The sequence below is a fragment of the Salvia splendens genome, unplaced genomic scaffold (assembly GCF_004379255.2).
Source record: "Salvia splendens isolate huo1 unplaced genomic scaffold, SspV2 ctg183, whole genome shotgun sequence".
NCBI classification, from domain to species: Eukaryota; Viridiplantae; Streptophyta; class Magnoliopsida; order Lamiales; family Lamiaceae; genus Salvia; species Salvia splendens.
Window position 1 is genome coordinate 2992 of NW_024598822.1, and position 27844 is coordinate 30835.

Here is a 27844-nt window from a genome sequence, read left to right on the forward strand (position 1 = left end):
GCCAAGGGTACATGTTGTAGTACCCGCCCATCGGACCTCATCCACCTCCCACGGGTACCGTGGGAGTTTGAGACCCGCTCGTCCTTGGAGTAGGCTCGTTGTTGTGTTCCATTTCGCCGATTTGCTCTTGTACAGAAATTAAGATAGAGAGAATACTCGTTAAAACAAGTGGTGCAAATGAAAATGACGTGCAAATCGCGTATATATAGTGTTTCGAAAATTAAATAAATAAAAAAATCCGCTGTGACTGATCGCTCGCCGATCGGGAGCCTGCAATGGCGGCCAGCCGATAGGCGAACGCATCGGCCAGCGCTCGGGAATCGGCGTGCGCTCACCGTTTTTCTCGCCGATTGGCGCTCGCCGGCTGCATGCTGCATTGGTTCGGCGAGCCGACCGGCGAGCGCCAGGGATTGGCTAGCCGGTGGGCTCCCAGTTTAAATAATTAACCTTGTTTAGTTACAACTTACTTAGCTTTACAACAACTCATTCTAAAAAAATGAAAACAAATATTTAAATAAAATAAAAACACTTTGCTATCAAAATAGATGCAAATTTAATCTTATAGGTCATAATTACTTCACTTTCTTAATTTGTTCTTTTCCTGCTTAAACAAATGAATGCATTTAATCAGTTGTTAAGAAATGTACTGTTTCACCTCCTATTTAATAAACAAGTGGAATCTCACTTATGTAGATGGTACTCCGTTCGTCATTTTAGAAATAAATTGTATTTCAGCACAAAATTTTATATAGCGTTGTTTCCTGAGTTGATGAAAAAGAAAAAGTAAGAAAGAAAGATAAAAAATAGAAATGATGTTATTTTTATTTTATGAAACATTTTATTTTTAATGGAACATTTTTAAAAAGAAAATATTTAATTTTTAATAGGATAAATAGAATATAATACTACTTAATTTAGTGAATTTGAATTGAACTAAGCCGTGTTTAATTTAATAGAATAAGGGACTATCCTAATACTCCAAGTAGTTCCTATATTATTATTAGCCCACAAACCCCGTGAATAAGGGGAGGCTAAAAATCATGTAGGTGAGTTGATCAAACAATAAAGAGGTTAATGTTTAATATCAAAGGTGTCGGTTCGAATCCTCTTTAGATGACCTATAAATTTAATTCCCCCCAAATATATTAAGCTAGTTTTTTTTGTCTTTTATTTTATTGTTTGTTATTTTGTTCGTTCCTCCTCTCGAGTATCAATGTATTATCCATCCAATATATGAGTCACATAATTAATAAACTACAAGATTTGTATTGGTGCCTTGGTGGAATGATGGTAATTGCAAGCAACATAATATCTAGAATCACAAATCAATCCATTTTTCAACTTCAAATTTGAAGGGACTATGTTTCTGTTTCTGATTGTCTTTCTGATTTGTATAAGTTGGTATTAAATAAAAATGTAATTTCAAATTAAGGATATTGTATTTTATGAAGAGAAGGAATTAAGAATACAAATTAAAGCCCAATCAATTTAATTATTTGAGGCCCAACAAAAGACTTATATGTGAAGGCCCAACAAAACAACTTCTTCTTCTTATCTAGAGGAGTAATAGTATCAGCTCAGACAAAAATTGACAAACCGGGTTAAACATAAGCTAAAAATAGGCGACGGCCACTTAATCACCGCCGTTTATTCCTTGGTCAGTTAATCCGTCTAATATCAGTTTACACATTTCTTAATTTTGCACTAAACCCTTTAATTCACTTTCTCATTCTTTTCCTATAAACTCATTACTTAATCCCCAACTCAATGGTACAGGAGTAGATATTTTCCGTTGTGGGCGATATTAAAGTTGGAGAAAACAAGAAATGGCTCACCACTCCGACGATTTAGACCTACTTCTTGACAGTAAGAGGAATACCCCCCCCCCCCCTTTTTTTAAACACCAGCCAGTTGATTTTGTATTACTTTTTCAAACAATTTTCAGCCGCTTTGGATGATTTTCAGAGCCTTAATCTCGCATCTTCTGCTCAAAGGTACAAACTTTATCTATTTTATGTTCTTTCTTATGTGATTGGATTGTAGAGAAACAATTGGATTGAGCTTTAAGTTTTTTATTGATTAAGGATTATAGGACTATATTATTTATCTAGTTTACTTCTGGAATTCTTTCATGGAGACAGGTATATTGATATTTGTTTTGTGGGATTATAGATGTGTAGATGATAATGGTAATAATGGAGGGAACAAGGTAGAGGGTTGTACATTGACTAGTGGGAATGTTCAAGGGTTAGGAATGGGGTTACCTGATTTGAAGACCAAGAAAAAGGGTAAACAAAAGGTACCACCACCGCCGACGAAGCAAGAATCACACATCACGGATGCACTTGATCAGTTGAGGGAGCAAACTAGGGAGGCGGTGAAAGGCTTGGAATCGGTGTCTGGGCCTCGACCCCCGGTGGCTGGAGATGGCTTCGGTGCAGACCCAATGATGGAGGATTGGGTCAAGCAGTTTGAGGAGCTTGCAGGCACACAGGTTAGTGTGGCTTTCTAGTTTATGGTTTTTAGTTGATGCACTCTGCCGTTTCATAGTGGAGTTTTTTTTATATTTTGGTTCTGTTTAGTGACAATTCTCGAGTTGAATTTGGCTGCATCCTGCTAATGGTTTATGGTGATAGAAAGAACTTAGTCCTTCACTGGAGTTGCATTGAAACTAAGAACATTTTTATTGTTAAAATCAGGATATGCGTAGGTATTAGTTCTTACATAATTTCAAACATTTCATATTTCCTGCCATCAAAGCTCCCAACCTTTTTAGTAACATTTGGTATCTCCTTCACGATAATTGGAAAATGCTGTAAGTTGGCACATTTATGGTTCACACCTTGCCAGGCTTTTACTTGTAATAATGTCAATAATTTGGCAGAAGCATGCTGTTAACTTAATAACTTCTACTAGGACTGATTGGTGTGACCATATTTGATGAATTCAAGCTTTTATGGTTTATATCTCCCTGTTTGACATGGATATCGACTGTGCAAAACATGAATGTTTGTGAGTCACTATGACCTTGTGATTGGAACTGTTGTTCCTAAGGTCAATGGATGGGCTTGGGAAATATGTTTGGTTGTGTAATTCTTACATCTAGTATGCATAATCATTCCCATGATGCCAATTAATTGGGTAAATCTAATCATGTACACTTGGTATTCTTTGGTATGTTGGGGTAGACTATGTAAGGAGGATCTTTTGATGTTCCTTTTCCCATCAATTAAAGAATTTTATTGTTGACTTACATAAACATCATGGGAAACCCCCCCCCCCCCACCCAACTTGAGAGTTTTGCAGGGCTGGCTAATTGTAATCCTGTTGTGTTTTGTGTTGATATGATAACTACACAAACACAATAAAGATAGTGTTCTCGTCAGCAGTACAATAGTTTATCTATTAAATAATTAAAGTAAACTCAAGTACATGGCAATATATTATAACAGCCTAAACACAAACACAATAAGCCTAAGCACTAACACATTAATTTTGGGCCTTTCAGAGTTGTAGTATAAAAATATAATACTGTGTATGCCTAGAGTAGTAGACTGACAGAAGCACCACACATGTCAAATGTTGGCCATGGCGCTATGTCGTGGCGATTTGAAATGAAACCGCCATCGCCACGCCCGTTTATGGCACTTTTTTGTGGCGGCCACCACGGGTGTGGGTCATATGATATGAATCGGGCGTCTTGTACTGATATGATCGTTTCCTGCATAAGTTGCACTAGTAGTTCAGTAGTTTGTTAGGATTTTATTAATTATTAATTGTTAGTTTTTTATTTTGTCAAGAAGTCTATTAGTTTATTAAGATAAGTACTCCCTCCATCCCACTCAAGATGGCCACTAGTATAAATACTTGTCTACTTGATCTTTTTAAAATTTCCTTCTCATTTATGTTTTAGTTCATCTAAGAGTGATACACGTGTACTTTGGCCTCTTATTTGCAGGATATGGAGTCAATTGTAGAAACCATGATGCAACAGCTCCTATCCAAGGAAATCCTGTACGAACCTATGAAAGAAATAGGTGAACGCTACCCAACATGGTTGGAAAAGAATATATCTGAACTGACACATGAAGAGTACACCCGATATTCGAATCAATACAAGTTTATTAAAGATCTGAATCAAGTGTATGAAGCCGAGCCTGAAAACTTCAACAAGATTGTTGAGCTTATTGCAGAAAATGCAAGGAGCTTGCCCCCAGACTTTGATCTATCGAATCTCGGACAATTGTAAGTATATATTAATTTCCTGTTTCTATTCTAAATAATTTAGGAGGAATTCATTAGTTTAGTGTAGCACATCAAGAACATAATATTTCCTCGGGCCAGCTATGTTAATCATTTGACTTCGAGTTACAAAAAAGGCATTTCCATACCTATAACGTTGTAGATTGAGTTAGGATTCTAGCTTTAATTTTGTGAAAAAAAATGTTTGAAGCGATGGCACAGATATTTGGTATGTACCAAAAAGCATATCATAGTGCTGGAGAGAAGAGATTTGAGACGACATGTTCGAGCAAATTCAACTGCACATAATCTGTGCAGTTGTTTGCAATTAATTCTTAAACAGATAAAAGGGAAAATTAGGTGTTCAATTCCTTGTGCTGGTGGATAACAGTATAGAGTTGCGAATGCACGGGCTTGTTGGTCCATACATCTGATGAACCTATTTCGTAATTCCTGAAAATTTTAAATATCGGCTCGTATCTAGTTTTTGACTGTTGTAAAATTCTTTTCCTTCACTTGGAAAATGTTTCTTGATTTTACTTAGGTGATTGAGTTATTGTGTTTTGGTGTTGCAGGTCTCCAGAAATGTTGGAGTCTCAACAGAATTGTCGCATCATGTGAGAGAAGATGCAAGTGTTGAGAAGTTGCAAGTTATGAAATATAGGCATGCCCTCACATTAATGTCTTCTACTGCTCAACCAAGAGTGACCGCACTTTATTTATTCTGTCTCAGTTAGGATACTACAACCACTTGCCCAGCTCACGGGCATCAGTAACACAAACTCCTTTTAAAGCGTGGCGACATCACCAACCCGAGATCTATGTTACCATGCACTATACACTTAGTAATTGTGCGAGTGGGACATTTGTTTTTGACCAAAAGTTGCCTGATCGGGCAGTCGCAACGACACTGCAAACTTAGAGCAATCTAATTGCCTTGGACTGCCAAATCGCATCGAGTCACCTAACTCTCATTTATACTCGAGCTCAAATGAAAAGTTTCTTGGAACTACCGTCATCACTCGTGCCGAGTGGAATTTGTGTCAAAACTCACTTGACCGCCGAAGTGAGGTTCTTTGTATCATTAGGACTCGGCTTGATCGGGCCAAGTGGAGCTTGGATACACAAACTTGGCTGAGTGAGATCTTCTGAATTGGTGAACTTCGGCTAGAATAGGGCCGAGTGGGTTTAGAAGCCAAATACCACTTGACCGAGTGAGATTCTCTTGATCTAACCCGATGTCCATTCTTTGTCCTGTTTGCCCGTTGGCACCTACTATCTCACACATTCTCTATAACTCGTCAAATTCATGAATTGCATAATTGGTTGAGAACTTGGAATCTCATTATTTAGGTTATATAAGAGCATCCACAATAGCGGACTAGCTGACGCCCTAGCCATCGGCGTGCAGCTAGGGCGCTCGGCTAGTCTGCTATTGAGGTAGGCCAGCCGAGTGGACGAAAAACCAACGCCCTAGAGCTAGGGCGCGGGCTAGCACAGTTAGCCGATTGCTAGTCCACTATTGTATGAACGAGCGATCGGTTAGTAGATTTTTAAAATTTTTTCTAAAATATCCTGTTCTCATTTCATTTTTTTTCTATGTTTTTTTTTTCTATTCATTTCGTTGTTGTTTTTGGTGTTTTTTTTCTCAGGAGGGCTAGGGCATTGGTTAGTTTATTGCTAAGCCTATGCTAGGCTGTTGCTTGGATAGGGTAGTGGTCAGGCTATGAGAAGAGCATGATGATTTGGTAGGATGAGTTTTTGGTTATGTTATTGCTAGCCTATCCTTATTGCAGATGCTCTAAAGTCTAATCCAACCATATGTACATCAAACAACCAATAAATTCTACTCCCTCCGTTCCATAGTAGTAGAGTCATTTTATCATTTTGATACGTTCCATAGTGGTGGAGTCATTTCCTTTTTTAGTAAAAGTCAACATTTTCTTCTCACTTGCTTTTCCCTCTCTCTTTCTTTATTCTCCATACTTTTTCCTCTCTTCTACTTATTATCTTTTTATTTAATACATTACACACTTTTTTTAATCTTCCAACCGAAAAGAAATGCATCCACTACTATGGAACGAATGAAGTATAAAACTACGAGCTTATGAAGATTGAATCATTCCTAGAAAATTGTTGGCTTATACTAGTTGCACCATAATTTACCTACAAAGTGATTAGCAAAGAAGTGAATAACACATGCCAAATTTACTCCCTAAATGGCCAGATCCGTTTTCCAGTCCTCTCTTGCATAGGGTTACTTACAAGTGGGTTAATATGGTATACCGTATACCATATCAAAAATTTGGTATGAGTAAAATCATATATTTACTTTACTAAAATTTTTGGTATACCGAATTTTCAATATGGTCCACACTCAATACCGATAACGTACTACTTTTTTTTGGGCATGTAATACTAAAATTCAGTGTATCGAAATATTTATCGCTTACCGAATTTCGATATGATAACGCAATACCCAGTTGTATAGTGATAATTATAATTTATTTAATATATACTCCCTTCGTCCCCACTCAAGATGGTCACATTCTTGAATGACACAGAGTTTTAGGTGGAATAGTTGTTTGTGATATATTAGGGTAAAAAAAGTGATATGAATATTTTAACGAGAGAGGAGAGAGTGATTTAATTCCAAATATAAAAAGTGGACATCTTGAATGAGATGGAGAAAGTATAAAATATTCATTATTCACACTATGTATTGTTTTTACATTATATATTGATGTCAATATATACAATGGTATACTTAAATTATAACTACAAGTATATACCAATAACTTTGGTATGCCGTCCATTATAAATGTAAATTCATATCGTTACGATACTTAAATCTTTTGGTAAAGTATTGTAACATGCTGAAAAAGAAAATTTGATATTTTTTCAGTACGATAAGTCTGATACATCAATAGTATTTTAGTATTCCCCCACCTTTTTGTTTTGAATCAAGAATCTATTTCCATTGATAGCTTCAAGTACAAAGATAGCGATACAAATTTTCAACTTGCTTCAAGTCTTCCCTTTTTAAACTAACGATCTCTAAGAGTATGTATTGTTACGGAATTTGAGTAAGCATATACTCCCTCCGTCCCGGGCTACTCGCCCTTTTCCTTTTCGGCACGGAGATTAAGGAATGAGTGTATAGGAAAGTCAAAATGACGGTTGTAGGTGAAATTTTTTATTAAAATGGAAAGAGTGCAAGTAACTTGGGACGCCCAAAAAGAAAATAAGTGCGAGTAGTGCGGGACGGAGGAGTAAGTAAATACTATGCTTATTTATTTTAGCGTTAGGATTATTTTAATTAATAATTAAATATACATTGGCTTTATATATTTGATAGAAACTAATAATTTTATTTTATGTAAATTAAATAGATTTATCTATTTTACATGTATATTTATGATTTAAATTTAATATTTGATCTATATTTTAAATACACGTATGAAGTATGTATATATTGTGAGAAAAGAACATGAAATTTGCACATGAAAATTGTATCCACAAATAACCTTATCTACTAACTTCAACTATAGTCTACATATTGTAATTAGCAAGTTATGTCTCAAACCATACAATGTTTTGCACCTTATCCTTCCTTAATAAAATAAAGCAAAAACAAAATAGACGGAGCCGCTCTTCGGCCCATTCTCTCTCCGTTTTTCCCATCAAATTGCTCTTACCAAATCATCTACTTTTCACTTTTCCCATTTACCCCTCCAAATGCTCACTGAATAATAGAGGAAAGGAACTTTTTCTTAAATTCAAAAAAAAATTCACCATCACCTCTGCCGCCATAGATTCTGCCTTGCTTATCACACCGTGTTTATCCCAGTGATTGCCGATTCATCTCAATTTGTAAACTGTGCAAGGTTTGGCGGAAATCGGGGAGTAAATGCTGCCTGCAACGAGTAGAGGTGTCATGGCCGGTTTTCAGCTCATTGTTCGCTTGTAACGCTTCCTGTTAGAGAGCTTTTATTGAAGACGAAAATGGTGAGGCAGAGAGGTGTGTCGAAGGGGGGAGTGGAATTTGTGCGAAGTTTTTGGTACACAGGGGCAATTATGTCATTTCGTGGGGTGCTTGATCTGGCTTAATCAATTATTTGCAGTTACATGAAGACGAGAGAGAAACCGAGACAACATTATTTTTCTTGTTGCTTCGGGTATGTTCTTCCTCTGTTTTTTCTTTGATAACTATTCGATATTCACGATTTTTAATCAATGCTAGGTATTTGTGTTCAATTTTGTGGTTTATTGATGTTTCTCTTCATTCAGAGGAGTGAAAATGGGATGAGCTCCGTTTTTGACGCAGTGTGATTCTGTGTTGTTAGACAGCTCCTGTAATCTTGTATAACTAGCGGGAATTGTTGCTAGATTCATCTTTAAGTAACGGACTTAGAGTGAATTTAACTTCTGATTTACTTGTTTATCGTTATTGAATTGCTGCGAAGAGTGTTTAAGTACTCGATTTTTGAATATGGCAGCAAAAGCCTCTCAAAAGGAAAAATGTCAGGAAAATGAAATTGGATGAATTGAATGTATGACAAGTTATCTATTGAAATAGAATAGTGGGATGATAGTCTCTTCTTAAACGTCAGGAGTCTGCTCTCTGCAAGAGCTGCTTAAGTGGATGCTTATAGAATTGGGTGAAAAGTAGTTGAGCTATGGCATCTTATATTTGTGCTTCAGTCCATTCCAGGTAATAATACATGATAATGGCTCAGTTAAGTTAGTAGCATGTTTTCTTGTATGGGATGCTGAATACTTGTTTTTTTATGCCAGTTACTTAAGCTACCCTTTTCTTGGGGAGCAAAATGGAACACGAATATCTAAAGGTTCTGCTTCTCCGGCTGCTTTTATGAGAAACAGTGCCAAAAGCAAGGAATCAGGACCTGGAAATCCAAAAACAATGGCTTCCTGTCTGACACTAAAAAAAAATAATCAAAGTTTGAAACTTAGGAGCTCCTTAAGACATTTTGCTAGCACATACCCGCACAATATAAATGTTGATAGGGAATATTTTAAATTTCCTGGGACAAGGAAGTCAATGGATGCAAGAACCAGCCGAACGTTGAGTTTATGCAGGTGCATTTTCTTTTCATTCCCTGTGCTACATTATATGCTCTTACTTCCTGATTTCTCCTTAAGTGCATTCTCCTTCATATAGTCTGAAAGATAGAGATGTTAACATAGTATTAGTGATCAACATAATTGGGGTGGTGCCTAACCTAATGTATTGGGAACGATGGCACATCATGGCAGGAATATTGTGGTTGGTTGTAAGTGTTGACAAAGCATTTTAGGCTTTAAGCCCACAAGTCCTTAAGTGACATTTACTAATAAATGGAGTACACAAGTTTATTAGCATGAAACCCATAAGGACAAGACTAGAAAATTATGTTGAACAGGTAAAAAAAATATGTTGAACCAGCATAGAAAATAGGTCTTCATAGAAGACTGCCAAGTTTATATCTAAATTGTGAACATATAGCACCAAATATCACTGTATGCATGTACTAAAATCTCCTTAAGTCCAATTTCTGGGAGTTTGAGAAGCTCTACATGGAACATAATACTTAGAGCTCTATTATGGAAATCTAGTTCCTCACTTAAAATGTTAAAATTGGCCAGGCTATGCATGGTTGGTTTTCACCAGATAAAGTCTTACAAGTTTCTTTTAACAATACGATGAAGCACAACAAGTTATTAGCAATCCTTTCTTTCTTTTACTCACATTTTCTATTATGCTTGGGATGTTTGAAAGAACTCTTGCAAGTTTTTCAGGTTGGGATATTATCTCTCCTGAAACTAATTTTCTAATCATCTTCGTGGAATGGAAACCCCTTTCCTAGAATTTGTTTTATTCCTCTTAATTTCCCATCCTATGTGTACATTGTTTAAAGGGATGTACATATGAATTTTTTATGTTGCATAATGCATACTGTTATGAATATTTCTCTTTGTTGTGACAGGCAACATAACTCCTCAACTGAGTAATGCTATATGCAAACTTGTGGGCTTTGTTCTTAAAATTCTTGTTTCACTGTCAAAATCACGATCTATTGTTCTTAAAAGGTCGTTTGCAACATCTTTATATCATTTAATGCAAGACTTCGTGAATACTTTGAAGGTGCTGGAGGATTTGTAGCTTTTGTTAAATCTTAAATCCGCCTTTCTTAGCAGCTTTCTCATTGTCACTTCCCTGCAAAGAAGCATTTTAATGTCAAGACCTTACTGTGAATTCTGAAAGTGGCGTAATCTGTATAAAGTCATTTCATAAAGTGTAACCTGAATCCCTTGGGTCTTACAGTGATTTGTAGTGAAATTGTTTTGTCCATTGTGTTTTCATTCATGTGTGGTATGGAATAAGTCACTGATTGATAAGCCTTTTGTAGTTGTAATTGAAGTATTCAGTGTCCAAGCATAAAAAATTGTCTTATTACTGCTTGCATAATGAGTTTCTTTCTTTTTGGTTCTGGTGGCTTGTTAACCCACCCTTCTTATGATATCATATATGACTTGTGAGTCTATAATTGTGCTGCCTATTATGTATGTAGACAGATAGTCTATCGCCTCAGTTTACTACTTAACAAACCTGACTCCTAAAACTTACTATTTCTTGTCGTTACTGAAAATTGAGGGCTTTTGCATTCAGATATTCTATTCTTTAAAAACTAATTAACCAAAAAATGTTTGGACATGTTCAGCTAGTTAAATATAACATGTGTTCTAATATCTATGTTAACCTTCTTTTATCATGTTATTCATGTAAATGAATGTCGAAATGCCACTTCAAAGTAAGTTGAAATTTCTTTTGTCCCATGGCAACTGTTTGGCTCACATGAGAACTGTCTTTTCTTATTTTCTGATCACTTGATGGAGTTACTAATCTGCAAGTTGTCACAGCATTCTTAGCTTGTTTTTGTTTCTTTATCTTAACTCATCTATCTACACCACTCTTACTTTGTTTATAACTGCAGTAGAAACCCTACATTTTATTGCAAAGCAACCACCTCTGGAGATTTTTCCAACAATACTCCTAGTCAAATGAGCCAATATGAGAAAATAATTGAAACATTGACGACTCTGTTTCCAGTATGGGTATGTCCACACCATTTTGTTGCAGCTAGCAGATGTGATTCTGTTGCTTGTGTTTGTAATATATCTTCAGAAGTAAATATTGTTTCAGAAAAAAATGTTCACATCTCTCAATTCATTGCAGGTTATTTTAGGTACCATTATTGGCATCTACAAGCCTTCGATGGTATGTTTTTTTCAGTTAAGAAGGATGCAATTGGAAAAATAATTAACTGAGTCTTCAACTTTGCAGGTTACTTGGTTGGAAACAGACCTTTTCACTCTTGGATTGGGTTTTCTCATGCTTTCAATGGGGCTGACGCTGACATTTGAGGACTTCAGGCGATGCTTGCGTAATCCATGGACAGTAAGTACTACTTCAATTTGAACCTCAAGAACGGTTTATTAGAAGGAGATAACGACTTACTGTTTTCATCAATTTTCTGTAGCATTAACGTATTCTTTTCAGGTAGGCATAGGATTTTTGGCTCAATACATCATCAAGCCAATGTTGGGCTTTTTAATTGCAATGGTATGTCTTGTTTTCTTACATGTTCTTAATAAACTCTATTATGTTTGTTGTTACTTATAAGTTGTAACAGGAATTCGAGTCAGAAATTTCTCTTAATAACAATATTTTAGCTATGTTTGTTACACTTATGTCTGTACTTGTCATAATTGGCCACAAGATGTGGTGTTATTGTAACCCAGATGCAATACATTAAGGGGAACTTGATTGCGAATCTTGATTTTCCTTCACCAACTGATTCTTATCCAATTAATAATGTTATACAGACGCTGAAATTGTCTGCTCCTCTGGCAACTGGACTTATTTTGGTTTCTTGCTGCCCTGGAGGCCAGGCATCAAATGTTGCTACATACATATCTAAGGGCAACGTTGCACTCTCAGTTCTCATGACAACGTAAGCTTTAATTATGATTCCTCTACATTTTCCTATCACAATGCAATTAGGGATGCCCTTTAGCTGCTTACATAACAAAGAGCACTTAATATCCATCATATCCTAAAATCAATGGTCAAGATTTCATATCCTGTATGTCAATAGAAGCCATCTAGAATAGCCATATAAGGGTAATTTATTAACACGAAATAGTTAGTTCAAATTAACCACTTTCTCTCTCCTAAAAATATCTGAAAACGTTTGAACTTAATATAACTCTCTCAATTGAAATTATATTTTCACAAAACATATAGTATCAAATTAAAGGTAATTTAATAAGGATTCTAATGACATTCCAATTATATGTTTGGATGAATAAATTTGATATGTTGTTTTCTCATAAAGGCATCTTTAATTTTTTACATATATTGATTTTTTATAAATCGAGAGAGTTATGTTAATTTAAAATCCATGAACACAAGAGATGAATAAACACATAAAATCTATGAACAACCAGATTAGTTGATTTGTGATTGTGTATGTGTTACATTTGTTCATTTATCTCGAGATCATGGATTTTATGTGTTTGTTCGTAAATTTGTAGTCTCATTTTCCATTCTAATTTCATTCTAACTCATGCCATATTCCTATTTCCTATACGCCCAGACCCAGTCACAATGTTGGACATTGTTTAAGAATCAATTCTAGCTTAAAAAATAGTTTTGAACACTGCTAAGCTGGGTGCCTGCTTGTGGGTGCCTGCTTGTTGTATGATGGCATCTAAAGGTAAAAAGTGATGTTATATAGCCGGATTAAACACAGTTTTGTTTTGGTATTGCAGCTGTTCAACCATTGGTGCTATTATCATGACTCCACTATTGACGAAGCTTCTGGCTGGTCAACTTGTGCCAGTCGATGCAGCTGTAAGCTTCTCTATCTTGGTGATTACATCTAGAAAATCCTGCTATCCGGCTTATGAAACAACTGCTATCAAATCTGCTAGTCTATGACAAGAGTAAGACTGTTAGAATAACCATACATATAATAAAGTAATTGGTCGTGGATTTGCATCTTCATCCTGTTTATGATATTATAATGTTAGTTGATGAAAAATTGTGATCCAAATGCCATATGATGCATTTGAATGAAACTTGCCATATGATGCATTTGAATGAAACTTACTCTGCCTGCTTAATTTTTGTTAATCTAACCATGCAGGGCCTAGCTATCAGCACTTTTCAGGTTGTGCTAGTACCAACTATTATTGGGGGTAATCTGCTTATGTTAAAATATTCAGCATCATTATATGGCAAAATCTGCTTGATCTCCTCACCTTTCTAGATAGATGTTGTTTTTTAACATTGAATGAAACTTGTTCTCTGTTTTGCAGTTCTAGCGAACGAGTTTTTCCAAAGTTCACCTCGAAAATAGTTACTGTTACACCTTTAATTGGAGTTATCTTGACCACCCTTCTCTGCGCAAGCCCGGTAAGTTCACAAGTTAAAAACCAATGATAAGACTCTCATATTACTTGGTAAACAATCCTTTTGAAACCCCTCTGCATCATTTTTTAGCTTCCTTCTCCTTTTACGTGTATCTTCGTTTTCTTAGTGTGCAACAACTATTTCTTTTGTCAGATCGGGCAAGTTGCGGAAGTCCTGAAAAGTCAGGGAGCACAATTAATATTGCCAGTGGCCTTCTTGCATGCTGCAGCATTTTTCCTTGGTTATTTGGTGTCAAAAATATCATTTGGTGAATCAACTTCCAGGACCATTTCTATAGAATGTGGAATGCAGGTATGCGTCACATTGAATACGTACTTATCTACTGTAAAATTGTGGCAACTTTTTTTATATGGGGGTGAACTTGCATAATATTTTGGTCTAAAAATGAAACTAAAGAGACCATATTCCTCTAACATGGTATTGATCATAAAAACAGAGTTCTGCACTTGGATTTCTGTTGGCCCAGAAGCACTTTACGAACCCCCTCGTCGCTGTTCCTTCAGCCGTGAGCGTTGTTTGCATGGCGGTGGGGTCTTGTGTCAACCACCTATACTATTTTGGCCGTCAAAAGTGTGTTTTAACAGAGCTTGTTTTTTTTGGCATATTACAGTTAGGTGGGAGTGCTCTTGCAGTGTATTGGAGGAACCAGCCAATTCCAGTTGATGACAAAGACGATTTCAAGGAATAGGCAATCATGATTTGTATCATTCAATTAGGAACTGCAAACGCGTTTTCCTTTTTTATGATCATCATCCCACTTCATTTTTGTTAATTTGCCCTAATTGCTTACTTGCTCTACTTTTATTGTCTTCTTAAATTTTAGTGGTATTTACTTTGGGCTGCTGCAGTTTTGACATGCTTTAATGGTTAATTTTGTGTCAGTTTGGTGATCTTATCCTTCAAAGTTTTAATCGTAAGTGAACTAAAAGGCTCAAATCATGTGTTTCTAAATGTAAATAAGTAACTCAATTATCATTTGATTTTTCTTACTCTGTATCATTGCATTGTGATTAGTTCTATGTATTGGTAAGATTAATTGGGTGACAATTCTAACGCAGAAGATGCATGCCACATTTTCATTTCTTTAGACTTCAAACATGCATCATTTGATGTCTCCTTCTTCCCCTTACCTTTCACTACCTTCAGTCACGTTCCATGTCGGAGTCTTCGTATTATTCAACATTTACCCCCGACAACTTAAATGAATCGTTGTTGACCTAACGCAACAATTGAAGCTGAATTAAGACATCCACGGTAGTGGACATAAAATCATCCCAACAACTCATTTTTCACTTGCCATGTCAGCATTTTAAATTTTAGCCCCAACACATGCAATAGTGTCAGCCCTAAAATTGCCACTACTTATTTCATTTTTCATATTTTGTTATCTTATTTTTTTATTTAGAAAACAAGTAACATAGATTAATATACTACTCCTACAATAATAGAAGAAGAATGAAGATATTTATACATAGAATAATGTATTAAAAAATTCCGCTCCGCGGAAACAGTCCGCAATAGCGCCTCGGAATCCGTCGATTGCTGGGCGGACCGCTGCATGTGCCCGGCGCCTTCTTGTCGCCCCACTTGTATACCCCTCCATCCTATAAAAAAAAAAGAAATTTGCGACGGCACAATTTTAATGCATAATTGGTAATATCGGATTTATTAGTTATGGAAGGTCGAATGTTATTTCATTAAAAAAAACAAAAACAAGTGGGGATCTCTCCCTCACTCCAGTCTAATTATCATTCAAAGCAACCACCAACCTCTTAGTCTCCATTACTTTTTCCTTTGATGAACCAATGAGATGGAGGGAATGTTTGGATTGAGATGACATAGGGAATTGTTGCAGTCCTTTTGAGATAATAAAATTGAAATAATGCAAATGAGTATGAGTTGAGATAAAATGGAATGTGAATTGTAGATGTATTTATACACAAAATTCAAAATAGCCACCCACAGCAGTGCAATCCAGTGGGCTGCAACAGACCGCCAATCAAGTGCGGGTTCGCACTGCGCGGCTCCGTACCCAATCTGACCCCTCCAACCTCTCTTGCAATGTGTCGAGCTATATTGAATCGCCATTTTTTGCGCGGTCTAGTCCCATTTCCTCTCGCTGAGGAGGATGCTCTAACCCTACCATGACTTAAGCACACGAGGAACACAATTGATTTTCGACAACTGTGCTTATTTGTAAAGTAGAGATTATTCAACTTGGTGAGTTTATTAAATACTCTTTACAAGCTTTCGCGTGAAGCTTGGTGAGTTTATGAAATACGTGACACATTTTTTTGGACATATCTCACTTACAATCACATACCTTGTTTTTCATAAGTTGTTCACTCTTCAGCTAACAAACTCAACAACACCAACACTTCATAAAATCATATGTGGAAAAGACATGTTTCAGTTTGAATGAGACAACAGAGTAATCACTCTTGGATTAAACGAAAGTTCAGCCGCAAGAGGAAAATAATAAATTGTTGGAGATTTGGATCTGGAGAGAGAGATGGAATAGTGAAGAAAAGTGGAACCACCAATTCTTCACTATACATACGAGAGTAATGTGTGTTAATGTTTTACTACTTAACCGACAGTTTTGAACTAGTGTATAACTGTCAATTGCCATTCCTGATTTCTATTCGATATTGGTTCCGAATTGTTGTTCAAAAATGCGGCAAAAAATCGAACATCATTATTTTAGCACAAAAATTAGTTATACTCTCCAAATTGAAGCCAATATCATTCGTATGGTACCCAGGCCAGGAGGGCCAACTCGGAATAGATGGAATGAACCGATGGGTTGGCTTCAGCTGCGACTATTGTCTATTATTCCTCTATGTTTGGGAACCGATTCAATTCTTTAATGATGATTTTAATAAAATGAATAACTCCATAATTTGTTGTACGACGGATATGTTGATGGCAACTGATTAAACAGTTTAGAGTATATGTCACAAACTCATATTTTTATAGGTTTAATTGGTCTGTTAAAGTGCTGAATGCTGAGTTTATCACTCGAAATTGTTTTTGTCTAGCCAATTATTTTATCTTTTGAAGTTTTATGTGTTTGTTGAGTGTTTTAGGAAAAACAGATGGAAATGGAGGCAAAATACGATTGTGGGCGAAAAGGAGGCAGAATGGCTTTAAAATGCATCACCCGGCCGGGTGAATTAACAGTACAATAATTCCACCCGGCTATTTATGACGTGAACTGGTGATGCTCTCCCTCCTCACTATCTTTCTGTTGATGATGAACTTCTGGAATGGTTGATGATTTGTTGAACTATTTTGATTTTGATTTTTATTTGATTTGTGTACGTCCCTCCTGTGGGACTTGAATATGGGGATGTAATGATCGTATATTTATTCATATTGTGAGGTGTTTATTTTCGGGCGCTTGTGATGATTTCTTGTGTCGTCTGAAAAATGCTTTGTGAAAAATGGCGGAAATATGCTTTATTGGTTATGATTTGCTTTTGAGTGAAATGCTTGTTTGCTTGTTCAATGCCGATTAACAGTGAGATTTGAGCCAAATCTTCGTTTCTGTGTGATTTTATCAAATGCTTGTTCTTGTTTCTAGAACTTTCTTCTACTCATATTAAGTCTACATAGTGAATGTGAATCTAGGAGATGACGTTAGGCATTCTTTGTTTTCCCCTACACAAGTGTATATATTTTTGTCTTAATCCCTAGTCAGCCATCCTAGCCTAAAAAGTGTCCAATGCTAATTAACTGTTAAGTCTGTAGAAATCATGGAGTAAATATGCCCGGTCAATGGATTTTGACCAAATAATAAATGTGACGAGACATCTAATTTTGTGAAATTAAATGATATAGCGTCGATCTACATTTTACATAGATAAATGTAGTATATTCACTTTCTCAAATCCGATTTCCTGTGAGTGAGAAATAGTGGATTAAAGTTGGGCATAATTAGCTTTTAATTAAAGCTTGGAGTTGGAGCTTAGGGAATAATTAACTAGTGTTAATTATCCCACATTGGAGAAGTGACACATCTTTTAATGTGTTTAAATTAAGTGACTTTATGTTACTTAATAATTATAGTGGACCAAGATGGGTGAAAGAGCCCACAAACGCGCGCCGCCGCCGCCGCCTGCCCGCCCATGCCCGTGCCCGTGGCCGCGGCCGCGGGCCTCGGTCTCGGACTTGGACTTGGATCTTGGCAATTGGTCTTTGGGTGGTCTTTGGGCTCGGGTCTGGACCTGAATCGCGCAAGCGTGCAAGGCCCGATCCAAAGGATACAGTACTAAGACGTGGTACTAGAGTCAGAACACCAAAAACATTTGGTCCTGACTACATTACTTTTATGTTAGATGAAGAACCAACATCTATAAAAGTAGCCTTCAATAGCCCAGACGGGCTACATTGGAGAGAAGCTGTTCGAAGCGAAATTGACTCAATTTTGCTAAATCATACTTGGGTATTGGTAGATCTACCTGAAGGTGCGAAACCTCTAGGTTGCAAATGGGTACTTAATAGGAAATTTAAGGCTAATGGAACAGTGGATAAGTATAAAGCCCGACTAATAGTAAAGGGTTTTAAACAAAAGGAAGGACATGACTTCTTCGATACCTATTCACCTGTAACAAGGATTACATCTATTCGAGTGCTTCTCGCTATTGCTGCATTGCACAATCTTGAGATTCATCAAATGGATGTAAAGACCGCGTTTCTAAATGGTGAACTAGAAGATGAAATCTATATGGGACAACCCGAAGGGTTTGTAGTACATGGACACGAGAAAAATGTATGCAAGCTCGTAAAGTCTCTATATGGATTGAAACCATTGCAATGGCACTTGAAGTTTGATAATGTGATGTTATCAAATGGGTTCAAAATCAACGAGTGCGACAAATGTGTCTACATCAAGAGCACCAATAACGACCACGTTATAGTGTGTCTATACGTTGATGATATATTAATCTTGGGTAGCAACACTCAAGTAATTAACGATACAAAGACCATGTTAAAGAGAAACTTTGACATGAAAGACATGGGTCTAGCCGATGTAATTCTTGGAATGAAGATTCTAAGAACGTCTGATGGAATCATCTTAACACAATCTCATTATGTTGAGAAGATATTGAATAAATTCAAAGCCTATGATGGCGCGCCGGTTAAGACTTAAATTGAACTCGATGTTCACTTGAGCAAGAACAAAGGCGAGCCCGTTGCACAAGAAGAGTATGCACGGGTCATCGGATGCATCATGTACTTGACTAATTGCACTCGACCTGACATTGCTTGTGCCGTGAACAAGTTAAGTCGTTACACGAGCAATCCAAGCAAGGAGCATTGGAGAGCTCTTGTGAGGGTTTTGAGATATTTAAAACATACTCAAAATCATGGGCTACACTTCTCGAGATACCCCCCGATACTTGAAGGGTACTGTGATGCAAATTGGATATCCGATAATAGAGACTCACTTTCAATAAGTGGATACGTCTTTACCATTGGGGGTGGTGTTGTATCGTGGAAATCCACAAAACAGACATGTATAGCCCGATCAACAACGGAATCGGAGTTCATTGCATTAGATAAGGCTGGTGAGGAAGCCGAGTGGCTTAAGAACTTTCTTGAAGATATTCCATGTTGGTCTAAGCCAGTGTCACCAGTGCTGATCCACTGCGATAGTCAAGCGGCTATTGGAAGGGCAGACAATGGCTTCTATAACGGTAAGTCTCGACATATACGTCGACAACATAACACCGTGAGACATTTGATCACAACAGGGGTGGTTACAATTGACTATGTGAAGTCAATAGATAATCTAGCGGATCCGCTAACCAAAGGGTTAAACCGTGATCAAATGAATAAGTTGCTAGAGGGAATGAGTTTGAAATCCACAAACTAAGAACTGTCATAGTGGTAACCCAACCATGATGACTGGAGATCTCAAGAACTTGGTTCAAAGGGATAACTAAGCTATGGGAGTTCATGAGAAACACTCAACTATATCTATTCCCTAGAGAGCAATAGAGTGTTGGAGAATTTGTCTAGTGGTAAAGACTAAGTCTATGACTTTTAATGGTTCTTAAGGATCTCAAAGAGAAGGAGTTCTCAAAGAGACCAAGTATGACAATGTACTTGACTAAGAATCACCTATGTAAGTGCGAAGTGTGGTCGCTTCATAAAACGCACTTATGAATCCAAAGTGGTGTCCAAGACCGCAATGGACACAAAATGTGAGAACGGATGAGGTTGATGTGTTTAAGCGTTAACACCATTATCTCGGTGCACGCCGTGGGGGATTAGTTCAAAGCATCGCGCTACTAAGCCGCCTGTGTATCCGATGGTGTTGACTATGGAGGGTTCAAAGCCAACAACTACCAATCCTTATGCTTATATACCTCTCGAGGGTTGAGCTTGTGTCTGCATGCATATGCATTCGGCTATTTCCACTCATGTGGGGGATTGTAGAAATCATGGAGTAAATATGCCCGGTCAATGGATTTTGACCAAATAATAAATGTGATGAGACATCTAATTTTGTGAAATTAAATGATATAGCGTCGATCTACATTTTACGTAGATAAATGTAGTATATTAACTTTCTCAAATCCGATTTCCGGTGAGTGAGAAATAGTGGATTAAAGTTGGGCATAATTAGCTTTTAATTAAAGCTTGGAGTTGGAGCTTAGGGAATAATTAACTAGTGTTAATTATCCCACATTGGAGAAGTGACACATCTTTTAATGTGTTTAAATTAAGTGACTTTATGTTACTTTATAATTATAGTGGACCAAGATGGGTGAAAGAGCCCACACGCGCGCGCGCCGCCGCCGCCGCCGCCTGCCCACTCGAGCCCAATCCCGTGCCCGTGCCCGTGCTCGTGCTCGGGCCCAGGCCCGGGCCCGGGCCCGGGCCCGGTCTCGGTCTTGGATCTTGGCAATTGGTCTTTGGGCTCGGGTCTGGACCCGTAGTAATCTTTTTAGACCACCGCTGAGTCAGCAATCCAAGTGGCTTGACACATCGTCAAGCGTGGCACAGTCAAAGCCTACAAGGCTGCCACGTGAGAAATCCACACGCTCCACACGCGAAAGGCACACTCCTGCCACACGATTGTAACCGCCGACGGTTACGAATCTATCATGATGAGCCTTCATGGTTTGGTTGACCCTGCATGGTGGCTTGGCCTATAAATAGGCTAGCCATTCCACTGCATTAGACACAATATTCACAAGCATTTGCATCATAAGCTCTCTCTCTCTCTCTGCATTATTTTTATGTCGAAAGCTCTGCCCTCTCCTTCATCCAGTTCGCCGAGCTCTATTGATTGTGGTGCTGCTTCACCAGAGACATAGCCGTTTTATCTTTGGGGATGAAACGCCAATCCGAAGAGCACCACCGGGGCGTATCTCGTCTTGCGGAAAGAGGACTCCTCGACTCGGCTAACAAATTTCACGGTTTAGTTGTTTCGATTTTCAGTTGTAATTTCAGTTCAGTTTTCATTTGTATTCCTTGTTTTGGGTTGTATTACGCCCGGTTGTATCTCTTGTAATCCCAGAAACCAACAAAGTCAACCTCAAAAGTGATAAGCCTACAAACTTGGAAGCACATATAGGGCGTTGTTAAAAAATAATGGAGGTATAAGCTAGACGAAGTCTAGAGAAAAAAAAATAATAAATTAATGGAGGTATAAGCTAGAAGAAGTATAGAAGTGTTTTTGGTTGGATCTCTAAATAAGTGGGGACAGGATGAGAGGAAGAAGTTCGACAAAGTCTTACATATCTGAGATTTGTTTTGGTAAATGGTCTTTTGTTGGGAATTGTAATATGTGGGTACTTGTGCTTCTTATTCTTTTCAACCACTTTAGCCTAAATATTCCCTACCATCCAAAGAGCCACATTACAACCTTAATAAAGTCCTTTTTTATTTTAAATTCACTTTCACGTTCTAGTCGAAGAGATGTTTGATTTTGAGCAAACACTACTTGTATTTTGATTTGAGTGATCATTATTGAGCCTCTATACACTTGAGAGTGAGTGAAGCATGAAAAATTACACTTCATGAACCCGTGAAGGCGTTGAAACCAAGTGATACACGAGAAGTAGCTCAAGGTAATGTTTGAGTGATCTTGTATGTTTCCATGCCATTGTCTTTTAAAATCTTTATCTGAAGCAAAGCCCAATTTCACCTCTTGTTTGAGTTTATTTTCGCGATCTTCTTATTTGAGGACAAACAAGGTTTTAAGTTTGAGGGAGTTGACAAACTCATATTTTTATCGATTTAATTGGTCTGTTGAAGTGCTAAATGCCGAGTTTATCACTCGAAATTGTCTTTGTCCAGTCAATTAATCTATTTTTTGGAGTTTTATGTGTTTGTTGAGTGTTTTATGAAAATCACATGGAAAAGGAGGCAAAATACGTCTTTCCCTCCGATTCATTTATTTCGAAGTGGAGCAATTCTTATTCACGTAATTTTATATAATATTTTATCCGATTCATTTCGAAGTGGAGCAATTCTTATTTATGTAATTTTATATAATATTTTTATAAGTTGAGTAGAGAAATAATAAAGTAAATGAGAGAAAAAAGGAGAGAAAATAATGTTTGTATTTAAAAAACATGTCATTCAGACTGTGAGTTGTGACAAGCAGAAAAAAGAATGGAGAAGTATTTATTTGCGATATTCAGTTAATTTATTTTAGAAATATGTTGTGGTCCGACTTGTAGTAATTCGGCCCATTAATAATGGATCGAGGCCCTACAGCCCCCTACCATTTAGATGGATTTCTTCCTACTCTCTCCGATCGACCGGCAACTCAGCTCCCCGCCGCTGCCCGCCGTCGACTGTGCTCGCCGCCCTCTCTATCTAGTTAACTTCTCGTTCTTCTTTTACTTCTTTCCATCTTATTTGTTTTGACATCTGCAAATTTGTTAACATTTTTCAAATTGGAATTCAATTTAAAAATTGGGAGAGTAAGATTTGTTAGATGTTGATTTGAATGTCAAACTGTTTGATTTTTTTTATTTTACTGATTAATGGATGTTGCATGATGTACAGAATTTGACTAGAATGAACCTATGCTTGTCTATAGCGGAAAAAAGGGTAATGCGCATAAATTAGTGAGAGACTAATATACTCCAGCTGTTTGGTGAAATGTCTCAACCAAGACTGACTTCATACTTGATATGTCTCAATCAAAACTGTAGAGTATTCATTTCTGTTCTTTGCAAAAAAATTTTCGTTTTAATGCCCAAATGAAAGAGATATTGTATATCACAAATGAATTTATTTCTATGGACAAGTTATTGTCTTCCCTTAGCTATGAATAATTTTTAGTAAGGGCTGAGCTAAGTTAAGTATTTTTTTTCACATTTTTGAAGTGTCTTTTACATTATTGATTGAATTACAATTTACATGAATCAGATCAAAATAACCGTGCCGCCAATTGAGATAATGTTTATTAGAGGGATTTCATGGAATAAATTCAGGTGCAGTTCTCTGCTGCTCCACCGTTCCTATCTGGTTTTTGCATCTCATTACTCGACAGAGCAACTTGTTGTAAGAGCGTCCACTATAAGGTGGACGCGGCGGTCGCCACGAGCGGGGCGATGGCGGGGCGGAAGGCGCGGCGATTATAGTGGATGGGGTGTCCGCCGCGAGGGGTGGACGCGGCGGGTGGGGTGGAGGGTGGCGGACGAGGCTTCGCCGCGAGTGGGGCGAGGACGCGGCGTGTAGTGTATAGGCGCGACTATAGCCGCGGCTATTATAGTGGCGGAAATCCGCCGCGGCTATAGCCGCATTGTTCGAAATTTTCCCCATATCAATTCGCAGTCCTAGTGATGTAGATTCATCTTGCAATCTATTGGATGTTAGGGCTGCCGATGTTTTTTCAGTCCGCAGCCCTAGTGAAGTGGATTCATCTTGCAATCAATTGGATATTAGGGCCGCCGATGATTTTCTGCCGCCTGAAGATAAGCTGCGGGGAGTTTTCCTGCAGAAACTCCCCAGCAAAATCGCGATTCATAGCGCATTGAGCGGGGTTGGTGTAGAATTAAATAATTAAGTATTTTTTAAAGTATTGAACATGGGAGACTTAAGTGGTGAGGCGATGTTAGTGTTTTTCAATTGGGCAATTGAGCAGCCAAATTTGTCAAAAGGCGTTGGTGCCTTCCATATAGTGCTTAAAGCGTTGGGTAGGAGGAAATCATTTGTGCATATGATGGAAAAGGTGAAGGATATGGGGAACAGAGGGGTAACCGTGAATTCGGAGACCCTTTTCATTGTTATTTATAGTTATCTTCGCGCACATCGTGTTTCTAAAGCTACAACAGTTTTTGGGGAATTGGAGAAGTATGGGTTAGAATGCAATAAGGAAACTTTGAGTGTTGCGTTGAGTTGCTTGTCACAGCGATCACATGTAGGAACAGCGTGTTTGTTGTTTAATAGAATGAAAGAGAAGGTGCAGTGTGATAGTTCGATGTATAATATTATCATAGGAGGATGGTCAAAGCTTGGTAAAGTTACTGAAGTTGAGAAGTTTTTGAAGTTGATGGTGGATGATGGAGTTGAGCCTAATTGTGTAACTCATAGCTATGTCATTGAGGAGTTTGGCAGAGCTGGTAGATTCGATGATGCGATCAGAATTTTCAACTACTTGGAGGAGAAAGGGAGTGCACTGAGTAGTGAGGTTTCCAATGCCATGATCTTCAACTGTATTGCTAATCATGACATCGGTGGGGCGTTGAAATACCACAAGAGGATGGTGCACGATGGTTTTGAACCAAGCGTGGATACTTATGTCAGGATAATACTGTATTTCCTCAAAAGAAGAAGAGTTTCAGATGCCATCGAATTGCTCGATGTGATGCTTGGTCGAGGCGTGATTCCTTCAACGGGGGCTTTGACCGAGATCTTGAAGCCATTGTGTAGCTACGGTCCGCCATATGCTGCATTGATGGTGTACAACAAGACAAGGAAGGCAGGTTGTAAAGTATCGCTGACGGGCTATAAGCTGCTACTCATGAGGCTATCTAGGTTTGGAAAGTGTGGAATGCTGCTGAAAATGTGGGAGGAAATGCAAGAGAGTGGGTATGGTTGTGATATGCAGGTTTATGAGTATCTCATAAATGGTCTGTGCAACACAGGGAGGCTTGAATCTGCAGTGCTGGTTATGGAGGAATATATTAGCAAGGGATTATTCCCTAGCAAAATCATTTCTAGCAAATTATATAATAGGTTGATGGATTCAAATAAGTGGATGTGGCTTACAAGCTATTTCTCAAGTTGAGAAATGCTAGGCTAAATGAAAATGCCCAAAGGTATTGGAGAGCTAAAGGTTGGCATTTTTAATTTATTGTTGTGTAATCTTCTGGATTTGATTGTTCAAGGTAAATAGGATGAAGTCAAAGCTTTGGTAATGCCATATTTAGGAATTATTCTCAATCACATTAGTTCTATATTTTCATACTAGCTCCTCTTGAGCATAATTTACACATTATCAACTAACAATGAAGACAACTCTCTCACAACCCATTCCATTGTTGGTCTACTTAGTGGATCATCGTTGGTGCAATCCAAAGCCATTTTTATGAGCCCAGCGCCCTCACTTTCACTATACTTCCCCTCAAGTTTCACGTCCATGAGCTCTCCCACATCCCCGGATTCCGCTGCTGCTCTCACGGCCGTGGAGAGCACTGTCTTGCCGGAGAGCACCTGGAGGATGATGACACCGTAGGCATAGACGTCGCTCTTCTCTGTGAACCGCCCCGTGCTAATGTACTCCGGCGCCATGTACCCCAGCGCCGCACTCACTTTCAGCGCCGAGTAGACCACGTCGTCGGCCAGCAGCTTCAGAAGGCCGCAGTCCACAATCAAAGGACTCATCTGCTCGTCCAACACCACTTTCTCCACAGATATGTTTTGGTGGATGATGCCACCCTTGTTCCACTCATTTCTATGCAAATACTCCATACCTGAAATTCAAATTTTGTGGTTAAAAACAATGAGTAAGATTTACATTATATGGTAGATCAAATCTTGAATATCTTTTCCCTTTAGTAAGTGGACCAACATCTCTCATCAATGCTACATTTATAGCTACCGTTATGATGGTGTGGTGCCCCTCCTCCCAAGCAAGATACTATGTAATAATTTAACAACTTTCTTGAACATCAAACATTAAAATATGCAATAACAGTAAACCAATTAGTTACCTTTTGCAATGCCATGGATGATTGAGACTCTCTTTGGCCAATCAAGGATGCTATGATCATCTTCCCCATCAAGATAGTGAGACAAGTTCCCTCCCGGCACGAATTCGTATATCAAGAAACATTCCCCTCTAGCCTTGGAAGAGCAATAGCCCTTCAACTTGACAACATTCTCATGGCTAAGAGAACTGAGCAAGCTCATCCCCTTGAAGAACTCGTCCTCATCCGTCTTGCAGCTCGACTTGCTGATGCTCTTGATCGCCACAACCACTCCATCCTTGAGCGTTCCCCTGTAGACCGCGGAGAACTTGCTCCTCCCCAGCAGATTCGCCTCCGAGAAATGGTGCGTAGCTGATTCCACCTCTTCAAGATTGAACTTGCTACAAGGAGATGCTTCCTCATGGCCATATTCTTGAGGAGAGGGATGGCTCATAACCTTGTGCAACTGATCTTTAGACTTATCTTCGGAGGTTTCGGATTTGTGCCCAACTTTCTGCTTTGCACGACGATATTTAACAGCACAGAGCAACGCCACCACGGTTAAGGCCAGGGTCGCTGCAATGGCTCCTCCAACAATGCCTATCTGTGGGAGACGCGACGAGGAGCCAGAGCAGTGCGAGCAGTTCAACGGGAGAGGCGCTGACCGCGGTATGCTCGCTGCAGGGACTGTGCTCGCCTGGTTCGCGTTGTCCCAAGCAGTGCAAGCTCGAAGAGAAGGGAAACCCGAGCCGCACAAACCAGGATTGTTTTCGAAACGAAATTCTTCATTCAAATGTCTCAGAGCTTCAGAAATTGCAGAAAGAAATTAACAAAAACATGATTTTGACACAACAAAAAAAATTGGGATTTGAAACAGAGCAGCTCATTCTCACCAAGAGGGACAACTCCAGAGAGAGTGTTGTTTCGAACATCAAGCACTTGCAACGAAACGAGATTCGCTAATGGGATCGGAATTGAGCCGGAGAGACGATTGGAGTTCAAATACAATCTTCTCAACATCCCCAAATTTCCCAAGCTGGAAGGGATCTGCCTTGTTATTCCGTTATTCTCTAGCGCAAGCACGCTTAACTTTTTCAACAGCCCCATCTCCGCGGGTATGTTTCCGGTCAGATTGTTGCAGCACAGCTGCACCACTGCAAAATCATCAAAACCTCGTGATGAAAAAATTAATTCGAAAAAGTACAAAATTCAAAACTAAAATTTGTCGAACCTTGAAGAGAAGCCATGCTTCCGATCTGAGGCGGAATTTCGCCAGTTAAACGATTGACGTTGAGATAGAGATCGGTGAGCTCGGTGAGATTAGCAATCTCCGGCGGAATTTGGCCGGTCAGGGAATTGTAATGGAGGTAGAGACCGGACAAGCACTTGAGCTCCGACAGAGCCGCCGGCACTTTTCCGGCGAGCAATTTCCCCTGGAGCGAGATGTTGGCGACCTTGCGGTGCTCGTTGCAGGCGACTCCCACGAACGAACCGCCGCACGGGTCGCCGTCGGCCGTCCAAGACGACAACCGCTTGTTTCCTGGATCCAAGGAAGCTTTTATCTCCATCAGCGCTCTCAGCTCTGCATTTCCTCTAACGAGATTTATGCAAACAGAGCTGCTGCTGAGAAGAAGAAGGAGAATGAAGAGCATGTGCATTTTTTTTGGGTTTGATTTTTTTGGGTTTGATGAAGAAAATGTGAGGCTATTTTGAGAGAGTGGGGAAAGAGAAAGAGAGAGAGAGATTTGGACTTTGGAGTGTATTCACACATGCATGCACATTCTACACTACAGTTGTATTTTTGAAATACTACCATTGAGCTTTTTTCTGCATTTGTCTTTATTTCTATATTTTCTAATCTGTTTTGACATGTAAAAGTATGGACCCAATTTTATATTTTCTTTTTTTAGATATGCTATATAGTAAGACAAATATTGAT

At 38.4% G+C, this 27844-nt stretch overlaps 3 protein-coding genes and 1 pseudogene across 3 annotated transcripts; 3 read left to right on the forward strand and 1 right to left on the reverse strand.

The window, feature by feature from the left end:
- Positions 1-1576: 1576 nt before the first annotated feature.
- On the forward strand, positions 1577-5055 carry LOC121789245 (peroxisome biogenesis protein 19-1-like). The gene is made up of 6 exons (XM_042187749.1): positions 1577-1657; positions 1777-1866; positions 1946-1994; positions 2173-2494; positions 3959-4245; positions 4818-5055. Exons 2-6 carry the CDS (start codon positions 1827-1829, stop codon positions 4861-4863), a joined length of 744 nt encoding a protein of 247 aa, XP_042043683.1. The 5' UTR covers positions 1577-1657; positions 1777-1826; the 3' UTR covers positions 4864-5055.
- A 2918-nt stretch (positions 5056-7973) lies between these two features.
- Positions 7974-14513, forward strand: LOC121789246 (annotated as a pseudogene).
- Positions 14514-22471: 7958 nt separating this feature from the next.
- On the forward strand, positions 22472-25012 carry LOC121789244 (putative pentatricopeptide repeat-containing protein At5g43820). Its single transcript, XM_042187748.1, has 2 exons — positions 22472-22585; positions 22775-25012. The coding sequence occupies exon 2, from the start codon at positions 23802-23804 to the stop codon at positions 25002-25004; it is 1203 nt and encodes a 400-aa protein (XP_042043682.1). The 5' UTR covers positions 22472-22585; positions 22775-23801; the 3' UTR covers positions 25005-25012.
- Positions 25013-25114: 102 nt separating this feature from the next.
- On the reverse strand, positions 25115-27662 carry LOC121789243 (probable LRR receptor-like serine/threonine-protein kinase At5g37450). Its single transcript, XM_042187747.1, has 4 exons — positions 27137-27662; positions 26799-27059; positions 25930-26709; positions 25115-25689 (listed from the first exon to the last, which is right to left on the reverse strand). The coding sequence occupies exons 1-4, from the start codon at positions 27561-27563 to the stop codon at positions 25205-25207; spliced, it is 1953 nt and encodes a 650-aa protein (XP_042043681.1). The 5' UTR covers positions 27564-27662; the 3' UTR covers positions 25115-25204.
- Positions 27663-27844: the final 182 nt, after the last annotated feature.

Coding starts and splice junctions, on each gene's coding strand:
- LOC121789245 (XM_042187749.1), top strand. CDS start 1,827: ATGGCTCACCACTCCGACGATTTAGACCTACTTCTTGACA. Junction 1,995..2,172: donor CTCGCATCTTCTGCTCAAAG/GTACAAACTTTA, acceptor GTGGGATTATAG/ATGTGTAGATGATAATGGTA. Junction 2,495..3,958: donor AGGAGCTTGCAGGCACACAG/GTTAGTGTGGCT, acceptor TCTTATTTGCAG/GATATGGAGTCAATTGTAGA.
- LOC121789244 (XM_042187748.1), top strand. CDS start 23,802: ATGGGAGACTTAAGTGGTGAGGCGATGTTAGTGTTTTTCAATTGGGCA.
- LOC121789243 (XM_042187747.1), bottom strand. CDS start 27,563: ATGCACATGCTCTTCATTCTCCTTCTTCTTCTCAGCAGCAGCTCTGTT. Junction 26,710..26,798: donor CTCTGGAGTTGTCCCTCTTG/GTGAGAATGAGC, acceptor CAATTTCTGAAG/CTCTGAGACATTTGAATGAA. Junction 25,690..25,929: donor CATCCATGGCATTGCAAAAG/GTAACTAATTGG, acceptor TTTGAATTTCAG/GTATGGAGTATTTGCATAGA.